This window comes from Cinclus cinclus, chromosome 2 (assembly GCF_963662255.1).
Source record: "Cinclus cinclus chromosome 2, bCinCin1.1, whole genome shotgun sequence".
NCBI lineage: Eukaryota > Metazoa > Chordata > Aves > Passeriformes > Cinclidae > Cinclus > Cinclus cinclus.
Window position 1 is genome coordinate 82,171,812 of NC_085047.1, and position 12,383 is coordinate 82,184,194.

The 12,383-nt window shown below is 38.1% G+C and overlaps 1 protein-coding gene across 2 annotated transcripts; it reads right to left on the bottom strand.

Annotated features, from left to right (window-relative positions):
- Positions 1-908: 908 nt before the first annotated feature.
- On the bottom strand, positions 909-11,813 carry ARGLU1 (arginine and glutamate rich 1). 2 transcript variants are annotated; one of them, XM_062487823.1, is made up of 4 exons: positions 9,582-11,803; positions 5,463-5,688; positions 3,043-3,126; positions 909-1,768 (listed from the first exon to the last, which is right to left on the bottom strand). In XM_062487823.1, exons 1-4 carry the CDS (start codon positions 9,935-9,937, stop codon positions 1,604-1,606), a joined length of 831 nt encoding a protein of 276 aa, XP_062343807.1. In that variant the 5' UTR covers positions 9,938-11,803; the 3' UTR covers positions 909-1,603. The 2 variants fall into 2 exon arrangements, 1 of the variants encoding a protein (XP_062343807.1); XR_009932978.1 differs by lacking the exon at positions 909-1,768 and having other exon boundaries at positions 3,554-5,688; positions 9,582-11,813.
- Between the last annotated feature and the right edge of the window lie 570 nt (positions 11,814-12,383).

Genomic DNA, 12,383 nt, shown 5'->3' on the forward strand with positions numbered 1-12,383 from the left:
ACTGGACAAAGCAATACACATCAGTCTGTCCCCAAGCCCCCGTTTCATACAAAGCTTGTTGAATATTGCCTTCAGTGGCACATTCAACTTGCTCCCACATTTAGTTTGCTAAATCTACAGAAACAGACCCTTTGGGAATATCAGGAATTATTTCCAACTTTGTCCAGTGACATTCAAATGCTCAGGCAACTACTGGTAACTTTCATTTTATGGTTACTACAGATGTTGCACGCTGACAGGAAAAATGAAGTTTTAGAACTGGACGAGCGATAGTAATCTAGGTTTTGGTAGAGGAATTACGTACAAAAAGGGGGACTTAATATATATAGTTTTCAATCTGTAGTTTCATTTTTCAAAATAAAACCTGTATATATAAATGGATAATATTCAAGATCTGTATAACAGTTGCTTTCTGGCTAAAATAATATATTTAGACAGAATCTCACTTTCTGTTTTTCCGTTCAAATATACTAGCCAGTCCAGTCCTTTGGGAGAAAAAACTTCCATTTTTAAATCCTTCAGGATCCATCAGATTCATTATATGGTAATGACCTTAACTTATACAATATATTATATTATGAGGTGAACTGAAGGGGTTTAAATATCGGAAGTATCGGTCTGGGTGCAGTAAGCCAAACAGCCATTTAAACATGATACTACAGCTGAAATAAGTCTCTGTCAGAAAAAAAAAAAGAACAACATTCATAAAAACAGCAGCAGCCATCAATAACATTCACAACTGCAGGGTTTTTTTACTGTGTGTGATTTTGCATTTTAAGTAGAAGCCACAATAGTTTAAAGCAAAAAATTTTAAAAATATCACTATAGTCTTGAATTTAATAATGTGAATTGTCACTCTTATTAATAGATGTTTATAGAAGTGTACTAAAAAAATTTACTTAAACATATGAATTTAAGACTTTCACTTTATTCAGCAAATTGGTTTATTTACACAACGGGGAACGCTGGTTGAATGCTGTCAATGTAATAAAAACAAATCTAACAGAGACAATACTGAACTCTCTCTATGTATTCATAGCAGAAATGACAAACTATTTCCTTACCTGTATCAGGAACATCAAGCGCAACAACTGGACAGTATCATAGGACACTGATTAACAATAAACCACAGAGGTCCAGTAATACTATGGCAATTTACTCATGTATTTACTGACTTTAAAATAAAAATATTAAAAGTCAGCAATACCCAGTAAAAAGTTCTGTCAATTATCAGAGTCAAACTCTGATGAGTAAGTCAGTAAAACCTTATCAGATCACCCACAGTTCATAAAGTGACATGAGCTGATTCCAACCACCAATACAGAAACAAAACTGAAGAAAACAGATTACCCTCTAAAAGGCATCGATGATCTGATAAGGGTTTAACTTAATGGAAGTTTAAAAAAATAAGAATTGCAGAGCACAGCCCCTATTAGAACAAGCTAACTTTCCAACTTTCAAAAAAGACAAAAAAATCTGAGAGAAAGAAAAAAAAAACAAAAAACACTTCAACATGAAGCTACCATACAAAGTTTTTGTTTGTTTTCCTTTTTTGTTGTTTTTGTTTGTTTCTTTTTTTCTTTTAGGAGTTCAGAGTTGAAATTTAATCCTGGCTTTTTAGGGAGAAGGACAGTTTTGGCCTAGACTTTCCTTTGCCCAGGATAATTTTTTGCTCTTCCTTTTGCTGACGCTGTCTCTCTTGTTCTAGTTTCATCCTCTCCTCATGAATCTTTCTTTGTTCTTCAACAATTTTCAATTGTTCTTCAGCCTATATAGGAAAATGGTAAAATTTAGGCCAGTATATTCTGTAGTCATAAAAGCAATTTACAAGTCCATATTAACTTCCAAACAGGTTGAATCCTGCATAAGTATGTAAGCAGTTCTGTCTGAGCTAGGTGCCATAGCTGGTTTCAGTGAAACCATTTATAAAATGGTTATTTGAATTAAGCTTAGAACAAACACTGAGCTACAGCTAATGTATCAAAATCTGGAGTGCTTACATGCAGTATTTTTCAGAATTTTTCAGCAGTGTTTTGCAAACAACGCATTACAATTTTATTACATTACAACACAGACATTAGATATGTACAGAAATTGTCCCAGCACTTGTCATATGTAAGCTGAAGTAACATACACACATGAAGTCACATACCTTCAGGCCGAAGTCTCCCTGCTCCAAAACATATCCAAAAACCCCTCCTAATCCAAAACCATCTTCACTTGATTTGCAACTGGTCAATCCTTACATTGACCTATGGTTCTTTACAGCTCTCTCAGTGGTCTTTTTAAGGTGCTTATTTAGTTCATTACATCCGTCAATTCTTTAAATTTTCCATTTGTCCCGTTTCCACCATAAGATGTAGAGTAAAAGGTAAAACAAAGAAATCTACAGCAGATGTAGTTCAAGCAAAAAGATTTTAGAAGCCTCATTTTTATACGAAAGAGGTGTAATTACTTGGGCAATTGAAACTGACAGAGTTCAATCAAGATTTAGAAGCTGCTTAGTTTGTCTTAACATCAATTGATTAGAATCATCTAATCATATTGAATGTTTCCATGTGGCAAGCACCTGATTTAAAAAGGCTTGGAGACCAACGTTAGTTAGACTTTCCTAGCTTACATATCTTAAGCTTATGTTGAAAGTCCCTTTCAGCACTTCTACATCAACATTATACCAGGATCAAATCTAGTTTTTACTTGTCGCACTCAACAAAACATCATAGTCACACAAAGCTGAACGTGTTTGCAAACTTACTTTAACCTGCCACACGAGATATAGTTAAAATGTACTTTATAAAATTCTGAAGGCAGCCATCTCCCCTCTAAATTAACTGTATCCAAACTATTTTATCAGCCTAGTGTTACTGCTAAGTGCAGTAGTGTTACAGCTTTTATGCTCAGGGAAAGGAGAGCAACATTGCTGATGGAACCAGCAACATGTAAGTTAAATTCTAGAAAAGGTCAATTTATTTTAATTGTGTTGCATATCTGGCAGAGATACCTGCATTTCCCTACAGAACAGTTAACTACACCTTCACATACCAGTTTAGCTTGTGCTTCTGCAATTTTTCGATTATTCTCTTCTAGTATTCGCTCTAGTTCCTCACGCTTTGCACGCTCTTCTTCCTAAAGGGGAGGACAGGGCAAGATGTTAGTAAAGTAAAATATTCATTTCTGCATGTTCACTAAACTTTCTGAGAATTCTTTTGTGAACTGACTTAAAGTGGCAGCTTTACAGCCACCTATTTTGCCTCACAACGGTAAACTGTGCAGCCACTAAAACTGGTTTCTAGCACTCAATTTAAATCATCCCGCCCAGTCCAAACAGCAACCAACTAAACCCTCCCTAATCATAGAATCCTGACAATTTATTACTAGAATTTTAATATCACACAAATCAACAAGGACAACTACAAAAACTGGATAGTATTTACCAAATTAAAAAGTAATATAGAAAATATAAATAAAGTGAATAGTTTGTCTCACCAATTAAGTATACCTACGTATTCTTTACCTATACTCCTTTAATCAGCATTAAAAGTTGAATATTTACTGTCTTGTCCAGTGTCCTGCAGAGTGTGCTCCTCGGCTGCCATACGCGCCAGCTTCCTCTTTAAAATGATTTGTACTGTTAGCTTGGCAATACCTGCATCAGCAGCTCAACCATTTATAAAGAAACAACATACAAGGAAGGCTGAGCTGAGGAATGCAGATGTTTATGGTAAGAAGGAACAAAAATATGTAAATCATTCCTAAGGCAAACAATTAATAAGAAAAATACATTTACTGTTAGTGAAAAATACAAATGGTAATCCATACTTCATGGAGCTATGGGCTTCTTTCATGGGGAGAATGGACTTAACATTCAGTATTTTGACAATTTTAAGACAGCTGAAACTGTCTGCAGTATGAACTTGGAATTCAGGAGTCCAGGGAAGGCAGATCAGGAAATAAAGCCCTGTAATTGTTGTTTTCTTGGTGAATTTTATGGAACTCTTGTTATGCAACTCAAATATGAAGACTGCGTGAAAAATTTTGAATTGTTTCAGTTCACATAATATATATCCAAATTATTTTTATATTTGGAGGATTTAAAGTTAGCCAGAGGTTTGTGTCTGTGTAAGAAAAAAAAGTTAATATGAACAAAGCAAGCATATGAAAACTTCTTACTATGACTAGTAACCAGCTACTAGCTAGCACACTTCACTCCAGGCATGGAGGTTCATTCTGCATTACAAGGAACTGGTGGGACTTCTCCACATGATGACAATACCAAAAATACTTTTTTTTTAAAAAAAACAAGTCATCCAAGATCAAATGAAAACCTCTAAATATGAAGAATTTGCTGACTATGAACATGTAAATTCAACTTAAGCTGTTTGATATTAAAGTCTGAATTTGCAGAAGAAGTATAATTTATTTATTCTTTTTATTATTTATTGTAACTCAGCATTCCATTTGTTTCCATTTAATTTGATACTATGTGACTGACAAGTCACATCTAGTATGAAGGGGAAAGCTGCATTGCTACTGTCTCTGCTTTCTTAAGCCAATCAAAATACTAATTTAAAATACACTGTGTAGGACGTAGAGAGTGAAAAAAGCATTTGACACTTAGAACTATTTAGCACAAATTCCCTCTACAGTTTGAAGTTTGTCTTGGAATTTCTGGATCCTGGAATGATTGGTGCAGGCAGGCATCAAAGCCTTTAGTAGCAAATTACTGTCTCACAGAAAGACATTTTCAGCTTCTGTTCCAGCTGCTGATTAAAAAAACAAAACAAAACAACAAAAAAAGACCCAAGTCACACGTTCAGCTTGACTTCAGACAAGGGCAACCTGCTCTTTTATAACTTCTAGGGAGAAAAAAAGGAGTTGTTAGTAGTTATTAAAAATGGATATAATGATTTGGACAGAGATCCTTCGTGAAGACGTGGATGGGCTTATGCTCGAAGTCCCACAATTAGTCCAATGTATGCTCAAGGAAAATGTTCATTTTAAATGAAGAATAAGAAACCTATTTGTTAAAGACAGGTACTGCAGCGCACTGCTGGACCCTGCTTTTTGCCTGGCTGAAGGCAAAAGCCTCTTACAGTCTAGGTAAACAAAATGAAACAAATGAAGGATACATAATTACATTTTTTTAAACACCCTTCCCCAAAATGAAAGGACTGCTGTTAAATCCTGCAGCCATGGCAAAAGTTTCAAACAATTCTAAAATATGTAGGTCAGTTCCATTACGAATCAAGTATCCTTGTTCAGGTTTTAGGAGAGTAACTGTTTAAATATCAGTGAGCTCCTCTGAATAGGCTAGAAATTAAGTTTCGCAGCAATGCAAGTTTATATGAGAAGGGAATTAGATTTGCTGTATTCCATTTCTTTCTGAACCCAACAGGAGGCACAAACCGACACTGAAAGTTTTGCCATGGACTGTCTCTACTTTCCAAACGACCGAGCGTTACCTCTCTGGCTTTTTGTGCTGCAAGTTCAGCTTGTCGCTGTCGCTCGAGTTCTTCGAGCAACTGTTTTTCCATGATGCGCTTAGCCTCCTCCACCCTGCGGAGAACCTCTCGCTCAATCTCATCCTTTCTTTTCTCCAACTCTTCCTCTACGCGTTTAGCTACAAGTTCTTCCACCCTTCGAGCAGTTTCTTCCTCTATGAGTTTCTCTTCAATTTCTTGTTGACGACTGCAAAATGCAAACATGAGGATTACATCTTTAATCCATAATGTTGGCACTGAAACAAACACCATCAGCTATGCTACTGAAGAACTTTCACACATAGGTTATATATTTAAAGAATATTTTGCCGTACATTTAAAGAAAGTGAATATTCAGGCAGTGTCCCTATCACTGGTAATCCATTCAGACCATTCCATATTTAGCATCTTTCTATATACCAACAAATTAAATTGAAGGCAACTTATCATACTACTTATTGACCACAATTAGGGGGGAAGAAAGAGGAAAAAAACCCAACCCAAACGGAACAACTACAACACCATGCCCCCCTACTACAAAAAATCCAAAGCCCACCCAACTTTGAGCATCATTCAGCCTTCAGGAGTTTATATAACCTCAATTTTAAGACACATACAACAATAACATCCTGTAAAATCTTGCCTTAAAGCTACCACCCTAGAGGCACCAAACTATCTCCAGTACCTTAAAAGAGAAGACAGAAGCAATAAAATTTGTGATTTAAATATTTTACCTGTAACCTAGTTATCCAACAATTTACCTTAGCAAATTTCAATAATCTCTAAAAATTTTTTACTGCAGGACTCTGTTTCTACCATAATAGTCCAAAATAAATTATACCAAAACCAAGCACTAAATAAATCCCTGGAAACTGCAGCTTTTCCTGTTCTGAATTTTGGAAATATATTCAAATGTATTGTCTTTATTTTTGTTTAGCAGCAGCATTATCACTTAGCCTGAGCACTGTTTCAACTTTTCATTAAAAAGGATACAAAAACACCAGGTGTTAATTACAGGCTAATTACCAAATACAGAAAAAAATATCCAGGTAGTAATCACAACATGGCAATTACACATCCAAAGATGAACAGTGATTTTTCTATATCTCACGTAGTACTATTTATCTGGAATTACTATGGGCTTTGGGGATAAGACTCTTGGTTTTAAACTTGATATTAAACTTTTGTTTTCAATATTCCATGAAGTACAGAACAATCTCATGAAACTTCATTTCTTCTGGCCTGTCAGCAACACAAATCCAGGATTCAGAAGAACAGCTACCATTCGAGTATCTTAATATTCTGTCATTTTTCAGATTGTTTTCATTTTCTTATCTCATTTGGAAAATCTTTCCTAATCTATTTTATCCAAAAACCAACTAATAAACAAAAAAAAGTTACATAATTTACCAGCTTTTAGATGACCCAAGGAACAACTTGCATATATGCAATAGATGTGAAGTATGTATTACTTATCTAGATAACCATAGGAAATACAAAGGCAAGAGGCTCCCAACTTCCCCATGTCATGTGTCATCTTTTCAAAAAAAAGTGTACTGAACTAAGTGGATCTCCTTCAGTAGAAAATTTTGGAATCCTCAAATCAATCATTTGGCCAGAGAAGACCAATTTTAGTCTTACAATCCTCAAGAGATAGCAAATTTAGCTGGGGGCACATTAGACCAGAATTCATTTTTTCAAAATGGACACAAAATATCTTGAGGTGATTTTTTTTTCAGAGAAAAAACTGCAAAGCAACATAAGGCAAACAAAAAACCTATACCACTCCCAGAAAAATGCATCAACCCTCCTCTGTCAGTATCTCTCTGCCAAGCTACAACCCTTTGTGGACAAATATTTAAACACTTTTTACATACTAAATATGATTTTATTTTAAAAGGTTTCATTCTTTCTTATTCAGCAGCAAGTATTCTCACCATCCTGAACCAATACTGCTTAAGAGGCCAGAGTTCTAGAGAATTAAGTTCATATTCTCATGTTTTATTAAACTATCATAGCTTTACGTTTAACATCAGGAAATCCAGAAAAAAAGTTAGCTAATTGAATAAAGATAGTGCATAGTTACAAAAATACCATGACACTTGTGTCTGAAACAGATTTTCAAATATTCTCAGCAACTGATGATGCACTCAAATCCACCACTGTGCCTGCACACTCCTTTCACTCCAACAAACTCCATTAAAACTTAATTAAACTAATCAAATGTATTTTTAGACTCACAGACAATATCACAATGGCTTAGACCTTACTAAGAAAATAAAATTATAAACACAGACATAAATGTCAATGATTTATTCTGTAGCATACCAACTATTTTTTTTTTTTAATCACATGAACTTACAGTATTTTATCATTTTATTTTCCTGGCCTACTGAGTTATGATTCCAGAGCAACGGATAAGTCATTAATGTAAAAAAGTATTTTTGGTATGACCTATTTGGTTCTTAAAGACTAATTGTATGACGTCTGCAGAAAACAAACCATTTACATTTTACCACATTTCTGAGGGGAAAGAAGTCATATTTGCAAGGCAAGGAAATGAGCACTATAGGAAAGGGCTGAAGTTAGGCTGTGTATTGAGATTTGAACAAGACATGAGAAGAAAGTCAGTTCCTATCTACGGCCTGTCCACTAATTTATTCAGTCAGAAAGGAAATGCTTACGTTATCTAACATGAATCTGTACTAACATATGTAACACAATTTACAGATGACTTACTAAAGTACCATATTTGTCTACTCTTGTTTTATTGCTTTTTCTTTTTAAAATTTAAAGTGTACTGTAGCAAAATGCCATGCCCAATCTTCTCTAATATTGATTCTTCTTCAAATGTCTACTATTCTGTAGCAAGTATTGCTGAAATACCATATTCCTTCTAAAAGCTTAATGAGCTTTTTAAAACTTCAAAGCTAACTTACATAGAAAATTTACTTACATTTGAACTAAACCAGCTCCTAAGTACTAGAACAAACTATTCATTCTATTCTCAAATTTTTAAGCACATTCCGGTTGTTCATTGTAGATATGCACAGAATATTTTTCTTAGGCACTGAATAAAACTCGAAACCACAAAACTATGATGAGTATGTCAAAATATGTCAATTTTCACATGTTTGTGTTACTGTGGAAGTTTTTGACTGTCAAAACTCTGAACTTAGCGAAGGTGATTATCTTCAAATGGAAATGAAAGTGACAGCTTGGCCTCACCAAGCCCGATAATGACAACTAGTATTTCCTGGGAATGATATGGCTTAAGTAAAGCTCCACCTGAGAATTAACAGCACCACTTGGCTTCATATATACAAACAAGCGCTTTTCCTGCCTTTTTTTTTAGGTGGTCCAATGAGCAAGGGTAGTATTCAAAGAAGAAGAATCACCTCATTACAAACCATTCTTCTCTCTGCTGCAAAAAGGTCTATTTTAAAACTTTAGATGCTACTAAACATATTAATGCACCCCATCGTTTATTAAAATAGTATTTTTATCTGCAGACTTAATAACCATACTCCCCATAACATAAATTGAAAAAGGGGCAAGGTTTCAAGTGAAACAAGTCACCGGATCTCACCGTCCCATCTGGCAATAAAGTAATCCCCCAGTGTTAAATACAGCAGCTGCACAGTGTTTCTTGAAACCTTCACTCGAGCAACTCCGGATGCCTCCGCTCAACGCGTAAGAACCTCCACGCCACGGAGGGGAGGGGCGGGCGTGTGGCAGCGCAGCACAAAGCCTCAGGGGCGCCGAGGCCTCCGCCGCAGAGGGAAGTTTAGGAGCAGCGCAGGAGGGAGAGACCAGCGGACGGGAAGCGGGCAGAGCCGGCCGAGAGGGAGGAGGCGTGCGGGGGGCCCGCACTCCGAGTGGGCGGCTCCTAACGCACCTGAGGGAGCCGAGCTTTGAGAACGGGGCGGATGGCGGGAAAACAGGCACCGGTCAGGCCTCAGCGAGGGCCCGAACGCCTGTACTCGGCCGCAGGCTGCCCTAACCCACGGAAGAACGCGCGGAGAGAGAGGCACCGAGCACTTCCCTTCTTCTCCCCTCCATCACCACCCCCCTCGTCCCCAGTGCAGGCCCGGGGCTCACATTTTCCGCTGCCGCTCGAACTCCGCTTTTTTCTCCTCCTCCTCCCGCTTCTGTTTCTCGTCCAGGCTGCTGCGCTTGCTCACCGTGCGGCCGAAGATGTCGATACGGTCGGGGGGGGAGGAGGCACGGTCACGGTCCCGGTCCCGGTCGCGCCGGGAGGAGGGGGCCGTGTTAGAGCGCGAGCGGGAGCGGGACTCCCGGCGCCGGTTCCGCTTGCTCTCCCGGGACTTGGAGCGCTTCCTTGCCCGCTCCTTTTCTCGGGAGCGGGACCGCGATCGACTCCGGTTCTTCTTGTTGTGCTTGGAGCTCTTGGTGTGCTTGGAGCGGGATGAGCTCCGGCTGCGGGACCGACCCATCCCGGGAGAGGAGAGGCCGCACCGGCGACTGCTCGACCACCCCCGCCCCCTTTACTAGCGACGCCCCGGAGAGGTGCGAGGATGCTCTGCGTGCATCAGCACCGCCCGGGCGGGCCTTTGGTCTTCCCCCTTTTCACCGCTTTGCGCTGCGAGGAGAAGGAACAGGCCGCGGGAGCGGGAGCGAGTCCGGACGCAGCCAAGATGGCGGCCCTGGCTGAGCAGTGACTCTCCTCTCCCGCCCCACAATGCACCGCGCCGTGCTCGAGCCCTTCGCTCCCCTCCCCGCCGCCTCCGGCGCCGCGCTGGAGCAGCACGAGCGCGCTCGGCGCCACTCGGCAGCCAATGGCGGGCGGCGGTGGGAGCGGGCCCTGGGCAGCGGCGGCGGAGAGCTCGCCGGTCCAGGGGTCGCCTCAGAGAGAGCTGCTGTGTTTGCTTTAACTGAAAGTGCTCTCAAACATTGATATTTTTTTTTCTTTTTTTCCCCCCCGTAATTTTAGTATGGGGAACAGAGCGAATTATCATTGCAAGTTACGGAAGTTGCGAAAACCACTTAGAGCCCCCGCTGAATTGTGAGAAAGAATTTTTGAATCCTCTGTTGCACCGCTGTGAACACCCACCCTTGAAAGGAAACAATCACCTGAGATTAATAAATGCTCATTGGTGGGAAAGAGCGACGAAAGTCAGAGGGGTCGCAAACAACCAGAAAGTTTTATCAATTGTTAGCGACGGGTGTGTAGGCATAGGGGAGGATGAACTCAGTGGTATCCAGGTCAGGCAGAGAGTATGAACTCCGAGGTTCTGTGGGCATCTGTGTAAGATGTTTCTTATCCCAGTTCTGCCATGCAATTGTTAGCCGTTTCTGCTATGACAAAATTTGGACCTGGTGTTATTTTTTATTTCAGTAAACTGGTGCAATCTATAGATAGTTAACCTCATTCTTTACTTTGAACTGCAATTTTTAGCTCCTTGATATCTTTCACAATTTGTGGGTTTTTTTGGTGTTTTTTTGGTTTTTTTTTTTTAATAGGTCTGCACTTTTTCGAAGTACTTTTACTAAGCTTGCCAATCATTCCTTTAGCCACTGGACAAAATCCAATCTCAGTTAAAGGTCTTTTTTTTTTCTAATTAATTTGATTGTTTTGCCTTCTTTTTCTCAAAGCAAGACTTTCTTATTTTGAAGTTCAGTCTGTGTAGTACCAAAAATAAATAAAATGGAAGCATCTTTCTGACAGGTCACTGTGCAAATAGCAGCACAGTAATGGACACAGTGAAACCTTCACGGCAGGAATTCCAGTGCCGCAGGCCCTGGGCACTCCTTTTTGTCCCTAACCCTGGGGAAGCTCATGCAACAGGTAACTAAGGAAGTTGATAATCAAACCTTTTAGCCCCTGACTGGGTAGGTGAGTTTCTAGCTGGCACTTTTCCTGCAGCAACTTGTCTACAGGTGTGTACTGGAGCTTTTAAATGCACACAGTGCGTCAAGTTCTGGATAAGAAACGAATCATATTTATTTTAGTACTACGTATCATAGTGGATGTACCAAATCTGAACTGAAATGCAGCAGGGAGGAAGGAGCAGAATTGATTTTTTACAGTCACTTATAAATGTAAATGAGTTTTTGAATATTTATCATAAACCAAGTTTTTTCCTTGGTAAGTCACTATAACCTGGACCTATGTTTATCGTTGTTTTATTCTTGTTCAGTAATATTGACTCATCAGAGTTATGAAAACAAATATGCTATATTTTGTGAGAACAATTAATTATTATATACTGTGTAGAATTAAGGAATTATATAGATTAATTCAATAATTTTCCCCAAACCATTATTGCATTGTTCCATCTCATTTTTTTTAAGTTTCCAAATTAATAAGAACACAAGATTTTTAATACCTGTAATAGCTTAAAGTCATTAGTCTATTTACTTTGTTATTTATGAGGACTAAATTCTAGTACTTCTAGAAAAAGCCCCTTGTCCACTTAAAAATACATTCCTAGTATTCCTAATAGATACAAATTTAGTAGAACATTTTTAGCTATGATTTCTTTATACTTAAAAGTTTGGTAGTTGTTTGATTGCTAGGCTTTTGTTGTTGCTTTTGTTGTTTTTTTTCTTTCTTTTTTTTTAATTATATCACCTTATGTTTCATAGCTTGATAGTAGTAGAATATTAATATTTAGGTGTTCTTTTCCACTCAGATATAATTACAATTGATATGGAATTTACTAAAAGGAACTTTTTAGTAAATACTTAATTTAAAAACTTTGTTTAATTACATAATTTAATTTCTTGTTTTCAGTTAATTAAAACAGAAGATGGTAATTTCCCTTGTCAGTTTCCGTTCAAAATTTTCAATATTTGATTAAAGCAATGCAAATTTTTTATTAAATATTATAATTTTTGAGTTTTTAATCCCATGTAAGTACATGTTTTATTCCCAGTTTG

Bases quoted from the DNA above. Each gene is read 5' to 3' on its own strand.
- ARGLU1 (XM_062487823.1), bottom strand. From the start codon at position 9,937: ATGGGTCGGTCCCGCAGCCGGAGCTCATCCCGCTCCAAGCACACCAAG. The intron at 5,689-9,581 runs GTGAGCCCCGGG...TGCATTTTGCAG, and splicing joins TTCGAGCGGCAGCGGAAAAT to TCGTCAACAAGAAATTGAAG. The intron at 1,769-3,042 runs GTATGTGAAGGT...TTTCCTATATAG, and splicing joins CAGAAGCACAAGCTAAACTG to GCTGAAGAACAATTGAAAAT.